Source organism: Odontomachus brunneus, unplaced genomic scaffold (genome assembly GCF_010583005.1).
Source record: "Odontomachus brunneus isolate Ranch 3 - 2012 unplaced genomic scaffold, Obru_v1 Obru_scaffold_003, whole genome shotgun sequence".
NCBI classification, from domain to species: Eukaryota; Metazoa; Arthropoda; class Insecta; order Hymenoptera; family Formicidae; genus Odontomachus; species Odontomachus brunneus.
This window is the reverse complement of record NW_022639453.1, coordinates 1,688,437-1,708,993: the sequence shown is the minus strand read 5'-3', so window position 1 is coordinate 1,708,993 and position 20,557 is coordinate 1,688,437. Positions and strand designations below refer to the sequence as shown.

The following is a 20,557-nucleotide window of genomic DNA, read 5'->3' as shown; positions in this document are numbered from 1 at the left end:
CCTTGTCAAGCTGGGTGCTTTAAATACGGCTATTCTTTTTCATACGCGCCGTCATAGAGCGGAGTGAGAGGAATGAGCGAGAGAGTAAAGGGACGCAAAGTGAGTCGCGTATTTTACGAGGGGACTTTTCCGAAACCCGTTTACTTGGAGGTAAAAAGAGCGCAGGGACGGGGAGAAATGCACCCTGATATTAAAATCGCATCGGTATTCACCCGATGGGAATTTCATTCGTCGTCTGACACGATTTACTTGAGCACGAACGGCATACTCGCCTCGGAAATGTCAAGTGTATTTCAACGTACGCGTCCATCCAACTTCTTACCGCAGGCTGGGCTTTGTAATAAACGTATGCGTTAAATTAGGCACAGCCGGACCGCGGCGCGAGAGAATAGGCGAAATTAAGTTACTATATTGAGGGGGACCGTCCGAAAATGCACCAACTCTGTGAATATGGCGTGCGACCACTTTATTTACTCTGCGTGTTACGCGCTGCTGAAATCCTATCGGAATTTTTACGTTGCTCAGGAAGAGCACGGTTTGTACTGCAATTATCACGGTTGGCACGATGAAAACAAGATAAGGACGTTTATCTCGGTGCATTCGTTCAAGCTCGATAAATAGTCCGGCAATTTTATATATTTATCGTGAAATACATCATTCTCTCGTTAACAATAGATTAAAGCAAATTGTTTCTAAAAAGAAAATTATTATAATCGATGCTTGCTGGAAAAATTTATATTGGACAAATTTCTATTATCCTGCAATTGCTTATTGAGATATATTCACGTCTTCTAAGTTTTGATGTATTTTCTTTTTGTTTAATAAATATATTGACTATTTCATGTACTTCACTGCGCCAAATCATTGATAACAAACAGACATTAAACGTCCGTAAAAAATCGGTGCAATTAACGCTTAGAAACACTTAGAAAAATTTGCATTAGCAAATTTATTCAATTTTCAATATTTTATTGAAATACCTTTATCTCATAGATATTTATATTTTTCTACCTAAAGACAACTAAAAATTATAAAATTATTGAAAATATTTTTTTCTTTTCAAAATTAAAAATTAAAAAATTTGTATTAAACTTCAATATTTTGTAGAAATATCTTTACGTTTCATAGATATTTTTTTTATTTTTTATCTAAAAGTAGCATATTACAAATTGTTTGAAAATATTTCCAATATTTCTTTCAAATTAAAATTTTGCGTTTTAAATTTATATCAAACTTCGATATCTTATTGAAATATTTTTTTGTTTCATAGACTTTTCTATTTTTCTACCAAAAAAAACGTATTACAAAATGATGGAAAATACCTTCAATATTTTTTTTTCAAAATTTAAAACATAAAATTGATCATTTTGCCGAAACGAAAGACATACATGAGAATTACGACGCGTCTAACGACGCACGCGCGCTTTTTACACTGAAACTGATCTCTACGTAAGATATTAATTACAACAAGTAGGAGAAATATTTCGGTATAACGCACGACACACCGTAGAGCGGTTTGAATTGAGCGCTCCGCGCGCCATAACGCGCGGCTGACGTGCGAAAGTGTGCATTATTTGGGAAATATAAGAGCGGCGGCATCGCGGATCGATATGGCGGCGAGCGTGGAGTAAATTGTCCGTATTCTCGCGCGATATATAGAACCACGAGAATGTCGCGGTATCGCGCACGACGCAGCATCTCGCTCGCAGTCCGGGCGAGCACGCGGTCGGCTCTTAACCGCGTTTGAATCGGAGCGCCCTTCGCGCCATTCCCCGCGGCAGATGCACGAAGGTCAGAAGTATTTTAAAAATAAGGCCGTAGGCATTGGCAGATTGGTATGGCAGTGGACGTTAAGGGTCGGGTGGCGTTGTAATGGCAAAAAGTTTGCGAAAGGTGAGTAATCGACGTGCACGATCGGGAATACGTATCGCGGACGGTGCGCGATGTGCGGCGCGTAACTCGCGGTGTGTTCGCGTAAATAAAACGGTGCGGCCAGGCTGGCACGAGTGGTTAGAAATCCGGGCATCAACAAATCGAGTTTTCGCGAGGAGGCTCGTGGAGGCTAGACGAGCACGGCCGACAATGGCGCCCAAGCCTCGCGAATATTGACATTGCCGAAAACATTACCTCCGAATATATCGGATTATTATCGTATACGTGGGTGGCACATACTGCGTCGCAATTAGCGGTCTAACCTCGCGACTGCCGTGTCGTGGCTTATCGCGTAGAAATCCGGCGCGGGTTAGCACGGTCGGGCGCTGAGGTTATGCGAAAAAATGTTTTCGGCACGTATAGTAGCTCGGCGTGAACCCTGAAGGGTTTTACAGTTATACTGCAATGTGGCACATTTGCAGAAGCACGGAGGACGTTGTGTGGGTCTAGAGTCGCGATTTAATCGGCGGGGAGATATTGTCAGGGCGACAGGAGAGTGCGCGTGGAAGTAGTGTGTGAGTTAGCGTTTTAAGGGTTAGGGAGGCACTCAAGTAGCCAGGGTGAGCATAGTTTTATGTAGACAGTTCAGGGCATCTAGTTTGGTTGTAGGGTCGGGATTGGAGATAGACAAGATGGACCAGCAGTATTGCCTACGGTGGAACAATCATCCAGCCAACCTCACAGACGTTCTCAGCTCGCTGCTTGAAAGAGAAGCACTCTGTGATGTGACCCTGGCCTGTGTTGGAGACACATTCAAAGCACACCAGACGATACTCTCTGCATGCAGTCCGTATTTTGAGAGCATTTTCCTACAGAACACCCATCCCCATCCAATCATATTCCTTAAGGATGTGAATGACAAGGAGATGAGGGCATTGCTGCACTTTATGTATAAGGGCGAAGTTAACGTTAGTCAGCATCTGCTACCCATGTTCCTGAAAACAGCAGAGGCATTGCAGATCAGAGGCCTCACTGATAATAGTGTAAATAACAAGACGGAGGAAAAGAGTCCATCGCCAGAGCCAGAAACGCAAACCGGAATCAGACATACTGATTCGCCTAACCTCCAGTCTCATCCTGAGAAAAGGAAAAGAAAACTTTCAGGCAGCTATGATGTTTCCCTTACTGGCCCACCTAGTGAACGGTTCTTATCTGATTCTCAGGTATGTAAACGCCATCATGCTGTTTTGTATTGTGGAGTAGATGGCATATGTCTTACTTTAGTTCCTTCCTTTTCAATGTTTTCACACATTCAACATACACATGTGTTACTTGATATGAAACTTATCACACATATACTTTAACACACATATATCTTTAATGATACATTCTATTTAATCAAATTATTCTGAAACAAAATGATGCAGCGTACTCTTTTTAAACTTGTGCAAATCTAACTGTCTACTTGCAAGCATTTTCTTGACATTTTACTTGTCATTTATGAATAGTACAAGGACTTCTTATTTTGCTCATTATTATGTTGCAGTTGAATGATATATATTGGAAACTCATATTTGTGCCATGACTTGAGACTCTGTTTATGATGTACTTTATTATCAATGAATTATGTGTGTGCATGATTGCACAGCTTTCCAAACAACTTTTCTTGTGTAACCTTGAAGGTTAGAGTTAAGATCTGTCTTGCAATTCACTATACAGATATTACTGTAACATAACTTTCTACTTCTTTCTATATATATTTTGATGCAGAGAGATTATATTTTCGCACACACACACACACATATGCATAATAAGGACATATAATCCATCTGCTCCGCAATAACATGTGACATTTAACCGTGAAGATATTGTGATAGCTTTACTTTAGATACTTCATATAAATTTATTAATAAAATTAATTTATTATTTTCTTTATAAGCAATTCATCCATTTGTGTTCTGTTTTTATGAAGAGAGTTTCGTAATCAAATGTGTTAATAATGTGAGGCAGGAGTGATGACATTTTGAAGGTTAGAAAAAAGTGTTCAATTAATTGGTTTCAGACATCCTCGCAGTGTAGTTACAAATCAAGTCCTCCTGTGATTCCAAAGCTAAATAATGCCCTGGGAGTTGATATGGAAGATGGTGGTCGACCCATGTCCCCTGCATCACAACCGCAGGCTCCTATAAAACAAGAGGTGGATCACCACTTGCCTGACTTCCATGACAATATTTCCCTCCCTGTAAGTAACTTTCTGTACTTATACATTTTACATTTCCACGTTAGTTAATCTTTTTGTTTCTCATATCTGTAATGTTTTACATGTATTCGTTTCACTTCATAAATTATATGGTTTTGTGCAAACTGCTAACTTTGTTTAAACTTTATAAACTCTGCATGTTTTGTGTAATCACATGCAACACAATGTATGTATCTTTTTTTTTCTTTTGATAAACTATTTATAAATATTCCAAGTTATTTATCACTTATGCAATCATGTAGAGAAACTGTCATTATCTATGTATTTAACATAGATCGTGTAATAAAGATAAAAATAACTGTTTATTTTTACTTTGGAAATTACATAGACTATATATAGACTACGTGAGTCACAAAGTATTTTTATCGCTAATGTTACATGAAGAACTTTATGGCATCTCCCTGTAATTTTTAAATGGAATACACGTGTGTTACATGCAACATTACTTGATGTGCGCATGATTTCCAGACGATGATAACGTTTCAACATATAATACTTGTATTTTTTAAAATTGTCACATATCGATTGATTTGAGAGTAACGCACGTATAAAGTGCTTCTGTGGTGCGAGTTGTTTGCGTAACGAGGCTAGTCTTGATGCAGTGTGTTTTATTCCCGCATGTTTCTCCGATCCTATGTGTTGATTAAGATACTTTCTTCTTTCTGCTCGTATATTTCTCCCTGAAGGCGCTACACGCTTCTCGCTTATAAGGCACTTCGTACATTCCTGAAAGAGGTGCGAAGTTCTCGCGATATCGCGGAGATAATTTTTCCCCGTAACAGAGTTTCGTTACTGTTCCCACGATTGATGACGAATTACCTACCGTCGTCCTACAAACTACTCAGTCAGAACAGACATGGGAAGGAAGGGATTTTCTAATTAGAGATTACGGAATTGGCTTTTCGTATGTTGAAAGAGATTCGATCGAAATGTGTTGATTAAACACATATCCTTTCCTTCTCTGTTGACAGACTAGTATGGAGTGGGAGGTTCAGAGAAATGGGAAGAGTGACGAAACTGTGGATGTACAGAACATGACTCCCAATCGTCCAGATATGGCTGTGGTGCAAGTTTCTCGCGAAAGTGCCGTCATGGCTGGAGGTTCTCTATGTATCAATATGTCAGGGACTGCGCCTGAATTCTCCGAGAATTCGCATAATCCGCTACAGAGTCAGGTCGCGCCCGCGAACTCGCACCACTCGTACAAAAATGAAAACCGTGATCTGACCCAATCTTACGAGTCGTTGCCCGAATGCGGTCCGAATGTTAAAACGCCTGAGAATGACGCGCACAGATCGCTGAGAACGAATCAGGAAGTGGGAATGTCTGTAATTCAGTCGACCTTGTGCGCGACCTTGCAGCGTTCCGCTACGCAAAGTACTCGTAAGGCCAGTAGATTCAAGCCCGGCTGGTTAGATCTGTATTCATGGCTGCAGTATGACGAACGATTGAACCTTATGTTTTGCAAATACTGCAGAAAGTGGAGCGAATCGATACCGGAAATTCGCACTTCTTTCGCGGCGGGTAACGGCAATTTTCGACTCGAGATCGTGAACCACCACGATAAGTGCAAAGCACATAACCTGTGCGTGGTTAAGGACAGCGAGGCGAAAGAAAGTTACGCTTACGCGACCAAGACGTGCTAGTTTCGACCTTTTTCACGTCTCGTGTCACGTCTTTTTTATGCCTACTGAACTTGTGATCGTCTTTGCTCATTTAAATGGAAAGGAAGGGACACATGTAAATATAATGTTCGACGAGATGACAGTGTTGTACATTTGTTGAATTGTGTAATTGTACATTTAAATGATATATGAAAGGATCGGTGATACGGTCTCGAGAGTTGCATAATTTTAAGACGAGATATACGATATCTGTTTTGTATTTAATACATTATGTTTTTACTTACGATAAGCTGGAATGTTTGTGAGATGGAAACTGCACAGGGAAATTATATTTGTTGCATTTCGTGAGAAGGATGTATACATGTTTATAGTTATACATGTTGGTAGATTATTTAATGTACGATAAAAAGAAGGGAGATGCCAAAGCGCACATCGTCTCAAAACGATGTGTTTCTTATGAAGAAGTAAATTACCTCACGCGTGAAATCGAGGACCAGCATTGATTATTTAGAAGTGAAAACGTTTCACTCTCTATATCAGCTATATGCTTCTCGTTAAATGTTAATTTTTCTATTAAATACGTGGAATTATATATAACGTCCATTCAAGGAATAAATATTATGTACAAACATGTGTATAAACTAAAAAGCAAATATATACTTTCAATGTTTCCGCTTTACTTTTAATTTTAAGGACATTCTGTCGCGAAGGAGGATATTATTTAGGATTTCGAGTAACGTGAATGTAAAGTCGTAGAGAAAAATCTTGTATGTGAAAAGAAAGGAAAAGCAAAGAATACACAAAACATGCATTTTTTCGTTGTTATCGTCCGCTTATTTATAAATATATGACCGTATCGTGTGCAGGGTCACCCAGTTGGACTGATAGGAGAAGACGGAGGACCTACAACGGGTGCGCTCAGCGACGGTGTTCAGGGGATTGAATCATCTGAGCACCATAATCCACCGGAGATGCTCGACGGACTCGATGGTAAGAATGCACAATATATTCTTTACAACCAAAATTTCATTTAGATCTAACATATTTCCTTTTTGTATCGAGCCGTTCGGCTCTACGAGTAATTCGCGTGTATCGTGCGTGTGCGCGCGCGCGCGCGCGAAGACGTTGCATACGCGAAAGATACGATACATTTCAACTTGTCGCGGGCGCGATTGAGCGATCGGTTTCGTTATTACGCGCCTCGTGAAATGAATAAATCGCGACGGCGACACGGATATTTAAGCGACGCGTTGTATCCCGCGTTACTCTCGCTCGCAAAGTATCTCGCGGTCTCCGATGATCTCCGCGACGAGCTCCTCTTCGCGTCTACACGTGCAGTACCACCGTGTTTCCGGTGTTGTCGCGGGTTCCTCCGCATTTCGACGCGCGGGAAATATGTTACATCTAAGAAATCGAGGGAGATCTGCATGCACGTTTGCAAGAACTTTGACGTCACGTCGAGTCGTACGTAGGTGTCGTACGAAGCGAGCATCCCTCTATTTCCAAATCTGATCAAGTGTAGTGAGTGTAACATTAGAAAGTGAAAGACCTTCTCTTCTATGTACATGTATATGTGTATGTGCGCATATATATATACACATATATATATACATATATCCACACACATGCCGACGTACACGCGTGCGTGTGTGTGTATATATATATATATAATATCTCTAACTACATATGTATATTACATGACCTTTGGTGTTGTGGTGATGGTATCGTGCATTTGCTACGTCATTGTGGTAGTTTTAATTACGTGTGTAATATATTATACATATATATACATTCCGAGAAAAACACATATATATATGTATATATATATAACAAAACTCGTTAGTTGGGACATGGTGTATATCAGCAAATGGACTGTACTTCTAATTCTCTATTTTTTTTCTTTCCTATTTTTTTTTTGTGTTCGAAATACTGCGATGGTGTGTGGGTTGCGCGTGTGTGACTGACTGAGTTCATCTCGCTGTTCTTACACGTGCGCGGACGCGTGTGCGTGCGTGCATGTGCGTGATGTCACACTCCCTAACGAACTCCATATTGTGCGAATGCGTGTGAGAATGTGTCGTTGGTACGCGTGTGTGTGCGTGCGTGAGTGCGCGCACTCGCTAGTACCGTGTGTGCGCGTGTATGGGACGCGACGTATGTACATAACATTATATCATATATTACACACATATATATATATACATATATATATATATATATATATATATATATATATATATACATATATAGACATTATGGCATATATAACGTATACTGCGCGCACGTATACGCAGGCATATGCATATATGCGCGCGTACCACGGCGGGATTCTCTGTGCATGCTTCACACTGGTTTTTTTTTCCTGTTGTCTCTTTTACTTAATTATTTTTCTATACCCTCTCTTACGTGCCCTCTGCCCGTATCTTGCGTCACCGTGCCTAGCGATCTTGATCTTACATTCTCACGTCTCTCTTTGCGCTGTTCGTTTTGATCTGCACGAAATGAACGAGAATATTAGCAACAAAAATGTAGCCGGCGCACATCTCCCGTCGTTGCGCAATCCGCCGTTGCGTTAATAAAGTTGCCGCGCCGCGGGAAGAACTCGTTACGTAAGACGTTTTCCATATACACGTTTCGCGATGACTACAATGGTCGAGATGAATATGGATACGCTAGCTGAACGCGATTATTATTCAAGCAGGATCCAAAGATCCGGCAATTCTCAGCGTCCGTCCTAAGGTCGGAATTCAAAATCTTTCGAGATCTCGGAATCGAAAGATCCGAGACCTCTGAAATCGAGGATTTTGGTCAGAAATTTTGGGATCCATGGTTCCGCATTCTATTGCTCTATCCACAGCGTCAGCAGAATCAAGCGTAGGTAGATTCGATGGTTCGGGCACTTTTATATTAAAAATGAGATATTTCCTCCGTCGTTAGTCCGCATCATTAATACGTCACGCTTACTTATAGTCACACGACTCTCTATTCCGCTGCGCATCGTCGATGCATTAATAGACGTCAGTAGCAGGAGAGCTCGTAACCCTGGGCATCACTTTTTTCCTCCTAACGATTATGTATGAAACCGAAAGATATATGTACGCGATTAAATGCTCATTAATTCAATTTTGTTGTTAACGCTATTTTCCATTTATCTATCGTATTCTCGACCTTGTAGCAACCTCTTTGTCGTCGTCGTCGTCGTCGTCGTCGTCGTCGTCGTCGTCGTCGTCGTCGTCGTCATCGTCGTCGTCGTTGTCGCCGTCGTCATCATCGTCATTACCGTCGTCGTTGTCGTTTTTTTCTTCATCATCGTCGTCGTCGTCTTTTTCTTTATCGTCGTCGTCGTCGTCGTCGTCGTCGTCGTTGTCGTCGTCGTTCAATTATATATTCCATAGTCAGCTGAAATGTTGCATGAGCTGCATCGTTGTTGCAACGGTCGCCGGCACGTACGCGTTCGATCTACGGACTAATTTACGCATGGGCGGTGTTTAAGAGCTGAGGACAAAGTCGATAGTCCGTATTCGCGATGTTTACTGTTTGCGCTAAATATGCTGACATCGACAAATGTCTCTTCTCGTGGAGGTTCTCCCCGCGTTGAGAATATTATTATTCGTTTGGGTTTCTCTATTCTTTCGTTCTTCTTGGTTTGAATTTCTCCTTTCTTTTCTCCTCCTTTCCTCTTATACTTCTTCTTTTTCTTATTTCTCCTGTACGTATTGTGCCAGCATCTTTAGTCTCTTGGAACGCGATGCGTGAGATGACAGTAGAAATGCGCTTTCTTTTACATAGTTTACTTTGACATTTGGTAAGAGTAGGTAAATTAGAGATTAAGGCACTGCAGGGCGAGGTCCTTTTGGAATTAATCGATTTTCTATCTTGTTTCTCGATATAGACGCAAATAAGTCGTGACTTTTCGTTTCTTTGAGTTCTCATGTCCTTGTTTTTTCTTGGTTTGTTCTTACGCGTATACTCTATTCCTTTCGGTGCAAGTAGAGCTCTCTCTCCTGCGCGCTTGTGAGGACAAGAGAGAAAATCAAGTAGTTCCATCCAAGTACGTTACCCTGTAATAAGGACAAGTGTGGTGTTCGTAATGATATCCTCGTTGACTTGAAACGTAATTGAAAGAATTTCTTCCTTTCTGCAACCATTTGGCGTAGAGTGTGACTTATGAGAAGTATACAAGATGCTCCGTTTAACGTTATCATTCGAAAATGTTTTCTTTTTGTCGCAACGATAATTTTATCGCGTTAAGGAAGGAATTGAAGGATAATATTTTAGAAAGTTGTGGGATAAAGCGCGCGATTATATTTAACGTTTCACATCCATGTTATTGAATTTTTTTAATTTTAGAATTTATTTATTTTTTAATGTATTGCATTTTTATTAGTGAGTAAATATTCGTCTTTTTCTCATAGAGATGATGAAATTGTCTATTTAAGTTCGAGACGTTTTCTTTTTAGAAGATATTTTAATTCGGATATGCAGACACTCTTTTAGTTTTTTTTTTGCATATTATAGCAAGGAAAAAAGATGAAATCCTTGATGTTGCATCCAGTATAACTCCAGTATAATGCGAGAAAAAGCTATTACGTTTATACGCCATCGTAAAAAGGCGCGGTTGGTAACCTTGAAAAAAAACGGTTTAATATTTATCTTAGACACTTTTTAGTGTCGTTAAATTCGCGTTTCTATTCCGTCTCCAAGTTACGCAAATGTGTGTATACACACGGCGAGACTTTACGCGCAGACTGTAACAACGTACATAGTATTTTTCATCGCCGGGTTAATCAGGCGCGGCGGGATTCTTTTCAATCGAACGAGACACTTGAGTAACATCTCCAAACACTGCGCAGAGAAGAAAAAGAAAGAGTGATAACGTCGAATCGACCATCCTTGTGTATCTTAGGGTGATATTAGTAGACACAGTTGGCATTGTCGAGTGGGTTGTGACAAATTTCATTGAAATCGGGACCTTGTATTCCAGGAACAGCAAGGACTTACAAAAAAGAGAAGGATATAAGTAGAGACAATCGCACTAAGTTAGAGCATCCGCAGAGCACGAGGTGCAACATGTGCGGCAAGAGCGTGACCAACATAAAAAAGCACATGAAATCGCACTATCCCGAAAAGTACCAATGCGAAATCTGTATGATATCGTTGACCAGGTCCGACAATCTCAAAAGGCACATGAAATTGAAACACTCGTCCTTGGTGCCGTCGCTTATGCGCTTGCAGCACAAGCATTTCTTAACGAAACCGAAGTCGGGTTTCTTCACCCCGAGTGATGTGAAATACACCTAGTGGCCGACTCGAGTCGCACGTCACACGTAACGTGCGCCACGTGCAAACTAAAGCGAACCGCGGGACTAAGCAAGGATCCCAGAATTCTCTGGGTCTCCACTCATCCTCGGACCTGTCGTCCACGGATGCTTGGATCCTTCGATTCCGCGCGGATCTCTCGGTACATAATTTATTTTTTATCATAATGGTGTAAGTTTGGTGGAATTCGCGCGCGCATGCATTCGCAGAGAAAGAGCCGATCACCGTTGAGAGTGACGCGCTGATCAGAACGCGCGTCTCATCGTCATCGTGCGCGATGCCATCAGCGCGTAATTTAGTAATTGCAATCGGCCATGATTGACGCGCACGAAGCACCTACCCTGCTTAAAATGGTGCGTAGAGAAGATAGTGGAAAATGCTCTTCTTTTCAATGCGAACCTTGCATCTCCTTCTTCAGGACGCGCTTCAGAAATTTCCTAAGTAAATTGTACTATCGTATCCTTTGTAAATATATGTTAATTATATGCTTTAATATATACTTACAAAGGATATGATGTAATACAATTTACTTTTGAAATCTCTGAAATGCGTTCCGAAAGAAAGGGACGATACAAAGTCGCTATCAGAAAGGAAAGCCAGCATTTTCTATCGTTCTCTATTGCCGCCATTTTAAGCAGGATGTGCCATCCCATCGTCGTGCCGCGCGACTAACTGGATCATAGATTAGCGTGCTGTGTTGCGCGCGTTTTTTTCCTTTATATTTATAGTAATATTTACACAAATGTATTTATTCTCTCGTGCGTTCACATAGATACTAATATTTAACTCTAACGAGTAAGAGACGCGGAGGGCCCGTTCTTCCGCCGCGAAGAAGCCGAGGCTCCTCTTTAGGTTTACGTATCAGTGGATTGTTCACGTAGAATCAATGGCCGGAGAGATCTCAGCGAAAGTATAATTCGAGTACAAAACTTTATAATCGTCTTCTACCTCCCCGTCGATCGTTTGGTGCGCGTAGAGAGTACCGAGTTCCGAGTACGGAAAGATGAGTTTTAACGTTCCTCCAAGATTACGGACGGGCTCCCGATCCCGTAATCGTCGCCTCCGTCACGCTGAAATCCTCGAGTCACACCGGCCGCCCGAGGACTCGCCGGGGATTCGCCGATCCTCGGCTTCCTCGGGCGCGGCGGGGTTTCCGGATTTCCGGCTTTTCGGACACTAGTATTTTTCGGCTATCGTCTGCGCTGTGAGCGCAGCAAGACAATATATTGAGGAGTAATTTTACATACACGTGTCGCGCGAAACGCGTTCTGCACCATTCATGTTATCCCGGGAATCTCTTCTCACAAGAGAGTCCAGCTCAAGGACAAACTCGCAAATTGTCTCAATTGTAAGACTTGAAAATCCTCTATTTGAAACACTGAAAAAATAGATCTTTCGTAAGAAGAACTTGCAGAAACGTGTATTTCACATTATCGACAGATCTTCGTGATCCCTCGCGTTCCTTAATCTCCGCGCGACTGAAAGATGGTGCAAAACGTTCTTCTGCCGACGCGCGTGTATATATGATATATATTTTATATTTATACGTCGTAGAGGTTGTGAATCATATTCGAAGACTGATCTCTGTGAGTCGTCGTGACTCGCACAAAAATAGTCATAATGAACTAGTCCCGCAGGCCCATAGGCTATCGTGAAAGAGAAAGAAAAAAACGAAAGAAAAGCAGGAGGAGCGAGAGAGAAAGAAAGAAAAAGTAAGATCAATGAAAAGTAGATGGACAAAACAGGCTTTTTACGAGCTCACTTATGGTGCCTTTTGTTTAAGTACAATGATAATCGTGAAATCGATACAGTGAAATCGGTAAATGATAATAATAACTGATCGTAGTAAGAGCAACGAATATACCTCCCTTAGGCAGTGCATGGTCACACGTTCATAGCCCTTCACGTAGTCATTACGCGATACGTAATTATGTAGTCTCTCCCCCCCCTCCCCCCCCGCCGACATTTCTATCCGCGCGTCGTCCGCTGTCGTTCTCGACGGACGCCCGCGTCGTCCGCGGCAGGAATGGCGTCGAGCCAGTTTTTTAACCTACGTTCTTTCCCTCTATTTGCAGATGCGACACTTTTAGCTCTTCGAGCCATTGAATTCGCGCCAATATCGGGATGTAAGATCGGAGTAAATATGTCGTCGTCTCGTAGTTTTTCGGAAAGGGACGTCGCGCGACACACTCGTCGCGCTCGTGCTCCTTCACGTTTAATGAGGATAGCCGTCGTTTTCTTTCAGCCCTCCTCTTGCCCAGCGCGACGATTATCCGGAATACCCGGCGCCGATTATAGGTCGCCGCGTTATCTTAATCGGAATCGGAAACTTTACTCTAGTCGAAACCGCGGGAGAGGATTACCGCGTAGAATTAAGCTGAGTTGTACACAAGCTCCGCAGGATTAGGTGTAATAAGGTCGCCCTCGTACTCGTGACACCCTCTAACTATCGGGGGCTCTTCACCCTCTCCCCTTGTCGTCGTCGTCGTCGTCGTCGTCGTCGTCGTCGTCGTCGTCGTCGTCGTCGTTGTCGCCATGACTTCTCCGGGGAATTCCAGCGTGGTCTCTCCGCGATTTTTCGCAACATTCCCGCGGCCGACGCGACGCGACGAACTTTTGCTATCTGTACGTCCGCACAAAGCGACGCCCGTGGTTTCACGGGAGTGCACCGACGACGTTTGTTCCTCTTCCCTCCAGCCTTCTCTCACACTCGCGCACGCATTACGCAACGACAGAACGTCGTCTCGTTTCTCCCCTTGCGCGCGCTCTCTTTCTCCCTCGCCGAGCGGATGTGTTCTGGCAACGTCACGGTTTCCGGAACCTGCAAAAAATGGACAGCCCGGGCGAACTCTCGGGAGCGGCGGAGTCCACTTATATTTCACCGCCGGGGCACTTACTTCGATTGTGAACAGTGGCCGCAAAATATGATACGAGAACTTTCCACATTGCTTGTTTCATTTTTGCCCCCGTCCGCCACCTTCCGCGCACGAGCGTCTTCTTCTCGCGTGCTCCGCCTTCTCCTTGGCGGCTGCGAGATTTCTTGGACCTCGTTCCCCTTGGCTTTTGTCGCTCTCAATATTTAGAAGGCATCTCGTGTCGTAATGTATTTCATGTAAACGTCAGATTCTCCGTGCTCGTCGCGTGAATCATCTCGTTCCGTTCACGAGGCTCGAGAGATCGCAGTCGCGATCTCTCTGAGATCCAAGTTTCCAGCCACGCTCCTCGTGTTCTTCTCCCATGGCACGAGCCACGTACAAACACTTTTCGCAAGATAAAACCGCGCGATAGTGGTTCCGTGACATCGATTGCGACCGAATGGTACGTAATAAAAATTGCAAGAGTCTGAAGCCGCATAGCTCTGTCAATGACATGAGTATCGACTACTCGCGCGTTGTGGCAGTCGGACAAACAAACAAGCATGCTCGTCCATGACAGCAATGTCGATCTTGAAACCCGAATTGCACGAGAATCGCTGTAGTGCCTCTCGCGCCAAATAATAACTACTGTCGTGTTTGATACTATTTTTTTTTTTCAATTAACAACTCCACAATCCTTTTGTTTTAGCCACCAAGTAGTCATCGTATCGTGTTAAGCGCGTAAATCGTCCCCTCGCGGACGCGAGTATCCTTCTCAAGCATCAGTCAAACTCATTCACGTATCGAAAATAGAAAGATATTGTAAAAGTATAAATTTGTAAGGTAAGCAATATAATTATTGACTCATTACAATCGTTGGCAAGATATATGGAAAATCTTAAGATTTAAACTTTCCACATAAAATATATAGATATACATTCAATATATATAATTTTTTTTATATTGAAAGTTTGGATATTTATATTTCAAGACCAAAACAGAATATGCAGAATTAAATTACATCCAGATAATTGATAGAGGAAACCGGGGCTAGTTGTCACACTTTTCACATATTGATTAAAAGAAAAAGTTTTGTGCAATATTTTTTCAATTTTAATTTTTGAGATTCCGAAACCAACGGATTAGTAAAAATAGAGGAATTATATTTAATTTAATAAGAAAATTAATAGAAGAACTAATAAAATTAATAAGTAAAAATTAATAAGTATTCACTTCGTCCAATTTTGCAAAAGTCTTTGTAAATATCACATGTATATGATGTTTCTGTCATAAGCCATTTCATATATCCAACTAACATGATACAAGAAGAATATGCTCGCCCATTTTTTACATGAGATATTTAAATTTTGTAACAATTGACTCGTTTAATTTCTAAACCTGGTCTCCCCTACTTTGATTCTTGCCAAATAACAAGACTCACACGAGTTTTGCACGATGCTCGGTGCTTTTACTGTACGCGATCGCGTGTGGAATTTGTAATTTACTCGATGGATCCGCCTATTCGCACTGGATTCTCAAGTCGCCGAACCCCGTCTCGCCGTAACGAGGAGGAATACGTAGTCACGAAGCCGACAATTCGGATCCGGTAATATTAATGTCGCGAGAATGTCGGGGCCATGACGTGCGGGGGTAAGAGATCGGAGGCTGCTGCATTTGTATCTCGTACGGCCCGGAGACGTGCTCTCGCGTCTCGAGCCAGACGCACCTCGTGTCGTAACTTTGCGACCTTTAATGGCGGAAAGCCGTCCGTCCATCCGTCTCTCCGCCTGTGGTGAAGCGACGGACGGCGTTGCTCTGCATTAGCAGACCGAGCTCGGCAGGACCCAAATGGAAATTAGTATCGCGCGACTTTCCCCGCCCCGCGCTCACGCGCTGCACGGTCAAAGGGCTCTCCACGCGGCTGGGGCGATAAAAAGCTCAACAGCATTTTGCATCCCCCTACAATAGCTCGGTCCATCGATCCATCGTTGCATCTAATTATACAGGCCGCCCTTCATTACCCTAATTACTCTCGCAACGCGGTGTCTTCTGTCCTCGATTTCATCGATCCGCTCCGACATCCTTTATGCCACTTCGATCGGAGTGATCGCGGACGTATTTTTATAAATTAAAATACTCGTGGACGCGAGGGCGATCTGGTGTGCATTGCATCGTCTTTTCTCTCTCGCTCTATGTTAACCCTCTGCGTTGGATCTGTGAGACCCGAACGAATATTCTATCGAACGAATATCTATTCATTAGCTTTCTTAAAGTATTCGGGAAAATTTCGAAATAGCGCAAATATGTTTGCAGATTTTGATTTTATTGTGCGTTGCTATTTTACGGCTTTTCTACACAGCGAAAAATATTTGGGTGTATTGACATGAAGCTTGGCTTTCATGGACGAACCGTTTTATTTGAAAAATATAGAATTTCTAGGGTTTTTATGACCCAAATTTGATTCTAAGTACCAGAAATTTTGTTTCTTTCAACTAAAACGCGTCGTCCATTACAACCAAACTCTTCATGTTTAACCCGTAACAGGTACGATGCCTTTTTAATCAAACTATAGGTACAGTGGGATCCGGTGGACCCCAATAAATTTTTGCTATTTTTAACTATTTAATGATAATAAAAAGTAGAAAGAAAAACGCTTTATAATTCGAAAATAATACTTTACGAACATTATATTACAACTAGACATATATAATAACAGTTTCAGTTTTTCAGTAATCTAAAAGAAAACGTTAACTGATTATAAAATGAACACAATGTGGACAGTGTTGAAATAAAATACACTGAAAGACAAATAATCAGAAAAAGAAAAAAATTTATATTTTAATTTAAGTCCACAAATTATAGATTATATAAAAAATATAAACAAGTATTGTTAAATTAAATACAATATTAAAATCTTAGAGGATTTTTAGATGCAATTGTTTCGGATAGTGCTTGTATATTTGGTACATACTGGTTCATTGAATCTAACATATACTTCTTTGGATTTCATATTTTTATTTCTAGGTCATTTATTACATCTTATTCTAGATGGCAAAATAATTTTAGATCTTTCAGTTTCTTCAATTTTTAAAATAGATGAAATTATTAAACGCAATGGTTTATAAATATATTGAGTTGTAAGATGTCTCTTAAGTTCAGGTTCTACTAACTGAAAGGCAAGAGTTTTTACTCTTTTGCGTGAAGAATGAGTCATATTGAGCTGAAGATTAAGAAAATTATTTTTATAAAAGTAACGTTAACAGTACAATGGGATCACTGTGACCCCAGATGAAAAACAAATGCATATAATTCACAGCTACTTACAAATAACTCGATAATCTTTTCTTCTGTCATACTGAAAACTGTTATTCGAAAGATACTGAACATATTAGGGCCATACAGTGAATAGTTTAGGAATTATCACGAAAATAAAATTAGTTGGGACCCCATGGTATCTGTTACGGGATAATACACTGAAAAAAATACTTAAAAATTTATTTACATATAGTAAAGTTTATTCACAGAAAAGAATTTTATTCCACAGAGAAAAAAAGCTTTATTTCTCAGGGTTCCTACAATCGAAATTTTCAAGTGTTTTTTTTCTCAATGTATGACCAAACTTTTTTCTCCGTATGTCTCTGAAAAAAAGAGTGTCGAAAAATACAGATTTCCAATAAAGTTATAGCGATTCAAGTTACTCGGATCTGACAGACCCAGCTTGTGTGTTCCAAAAGACGCGATTGTACGCGGAGAGTTAATAATCGCGCCAATGATTCTCACTATATTTCCCGGGAACTCTGCTGCATTTTCACAAAATACTCTGAAGCAGCTGCGCACCGCTCCGTCGCTCTCATAATTCTCAGGCTCAGGAAGTCGCGACCGATTAATTAAAGTGTCACGGGGTATTACTTTGCTTCCGATCGTCGCGAGCACGTGGCTTATCGGTCTTATTTTCTTTTGCCCTCTTTTTCCCAACGAATGCGATCTTCGGATCGGCGCGAGCGTCCTAATTACGACGCGCGCGCGACTCACGAGGCAGTCGCTCCTCTAATCGGTTTTTCTTTCGACAGCGTCTTCCCGCTTGTCTTCTTCACTTTAAGCACCTCTCTGGCTCGTTCTCTCTTACCCCTTCGCGCCCCCGTAATTCCTTGATCCCGCAGTCGCCTCTCTGAAATCACTACTCCGGGACCGATACTTAGTCTCCCGATCGCGACGATCGATCTCTCCCCCCGAACAAAGCGGCGTCTCCCGGCGAAACGATACACATTATAGCTTTCTTTGCCCTTCCTCCTCCCCCCGAAACATATCGGCTTGTTTAATATTCTCATGCGCGAACAGCAACGGAGCGAGCAAACGAGCGAGCGACTCGGTCCAAGGATGCGACGAGGTCTTTTCTCGAGCGATAAGCTCCTTACCGGCATATCTTCTCGCCCTTATTACACGACGAGCACGCGTCTGACGGTCGGACGGATGCGGTGGTTTTCAGGATGAGGAAGAGCGGGAGGAGGGTCGCGATAGTGGTGGGTGTCCTCAATAAGAGGATCACAGGGTAGAAGGAAACGTGCGTACCCCGCCGCGTCGCAAAGAGTTTCGTTTCTCGAGCACACGACAAGAGGCTTTCGTCTTTCGCGCTCGTGCCCGCTTACTTTAAACTTGGTGGCTTAGCCAATGGAGGAGAAACCGTTGCCGGTTTCCGCCGATACGTCCCCGAGAGCGCACTCGAAGCAGCAGAAACTTGGTCCGCCGTGATCTCCGCTGGCCCACGCGAAACTCCGCGGATCGCATTCAGCCATTAACCACTTAACTGTGGGATTTTTCGTACGATCGGCTCTTCCGTAGTCCGAGCGAGCGAACTCAAGTTCCTTCTTTTTATTGCTATCTTATTTTACCTGCGTATTTATATATGTCGATTAAAAGAACTCGATTTCTCTCGACCAGATTTGCGCCTATGCGATTTTTCTTATTCACATGGAAAAAGAAATTTGGTTGGATTGGCCAAAATGTATATAGTGAAACATGAACGAATTAAAGTTAAAGTTGCCAGAATTCTGTTCGAATTAACAAGATTTTGGTTAACCAAATGGAATTTCTGTTTAACTAGAAATCTTATTTACTTGTTACACTTCTATAAATAGTCAAAATTGTAATGCCTCTTTTCTTAATTGACGTAGAAAACAATGAGGAGTACGAATCTATTAATATCTTTGCAATTCAGTGAAGTTGAAAGAAGTTATAATGAAAAAATAAAACACGTTTTTTTAAAAAACATTTGAAAAGCTGGTCTGAATGAATTTTATCCATGTTTAGGGTTCTAGAGGGTTAACTTGAACAGAATTCATTTCGATCTCGGAATTTTAGTTCGTTCATAATTCATTAGATATTCAATTGATCCAACTAAATTTTTCTTTTCCCGTGCACGGTTGCAATTGTCCAATGCGGATTTTTGGAAAATGGTGGACATGCATCTGCGGCTTTCCGTTTCTCTTCGCCGAAGGCGTTCAGTTGGTTTCCCCCCTTCATTCGTATTATTTTGCGCGTGTGATGTGTTCCTATTGATTAGGTATATTAAATTATTCGTGTATTTATATTCGTATTTTGTGTAGTCGTGGGTGTCTTCGACAGTATTCTTAGAAAGAGCGTTCCCATCGATAATAGTTGTCGAATAATCGCGCAGCACTCGGACATTATTAACATCGAATAATCAATTGAATGTAGAGCCGCTGTTCTCCTCGCGTACATCGCGATGTCCTTGTTATCGTTGTTTCCGAGCAGTTCAATCGGCCCTCACTCTCCTTATGTCTTGAGAGGTTACATGTTCGGGGGAACGGCGGTATTGTCTTCGAGAACAAGCGGCACGTACCACTCAGACCCAGGCAAAGCGCTATACATATATACGTCTACTGACAGGAGTACTCGAAATGAAGTTCCAGCGCTTCGACCTTACGAGTACTCGGGGAATCAACCGCATCGGGAAAGTTTGCGCGCGACGGAATTTCGTCGTTTCTCCAAACTCGCGATGCAATTCGCGCGAACGATCTCCTCGCGGTTAAATTGCGAATAATCGCGCATCCTACATTCACGGAGCTCCAGCGTCGCTTGAGATCATGGGATTTCTTTGGTAAATTTCTACGAGCTGGAAAATATGTCGATGATAGCCTCATATCCTTCGTCCTAGTTCAACAATAATAATAATCAATATAACTTATTGATATAATTTAGATTATATATATATAATATTTATATTTTTATATATTTTCACAGTATAATATATATGTATAGTATATATACATTTCTCTACCAATATATTAATCCACATACTTTAACATATATTCCAAAGAATATAATATATTATATTAATATAAAAAAAAGTTATATATATTAATGTAATATATATTGAATAGCAGTATATTTTATAAAAGAGAGAAAGAGAGAGAAAGGGAGGGGGAGAGAGAGAGAGAGAAAGACATATAGAAAATTTACTAATATTTCCTGCGATAAACTCACGATGCTCTTGTGTGCCAGAAGCCGCGATCTCTTCGGTGTCTCACGCGCGTCATGACTTCTCAGTCATGACGATTCGCGAACTCGCACGGGCAAATCATTACACGATCTACCGCTATTACGCC

The 20,557-nt window shown here is 41.7% G+C and overlaps 1 protein-coding gene across 10 annotated transcripts in view; it reads left to right on the top strand.

Moving 5' to 3' along the window:
- LOC116844506 (protein tramtrack, beta isoform-like) overlaps nt 1-20,557 on the top strand; it is a 69,678-nt gene that overhangs the window by 4,711 nt on the left and 44,410 nt on the right. The window contains exons 1-5 of one of the 10 annotated variants that reach the window (XM_032816136.1): nt 1,309-1,893; nt 2,542-3,095; nt 3,935-4,114; nt 6,624-6,747; nt 10,742-16,647. In XM_032816136.1, the coding sequence (XP_032672027.1) occupies nt 1,782-1,893; nt 2,542-3,095; nt 3,935-4,114; nt 6,624-6,747; nt 10,742-11,058 (1,287 nt within the window). In that variant the 5' untranslated portion in view covers nt 1,309-1,781 and the 3' untranslated portion in view covers nt 11,059-16,647. The other 9 variants (XM_032816089.1, XM_032816109.1, XM_032816153.1 and 6 more) reach the window with 9 other exon arrangements.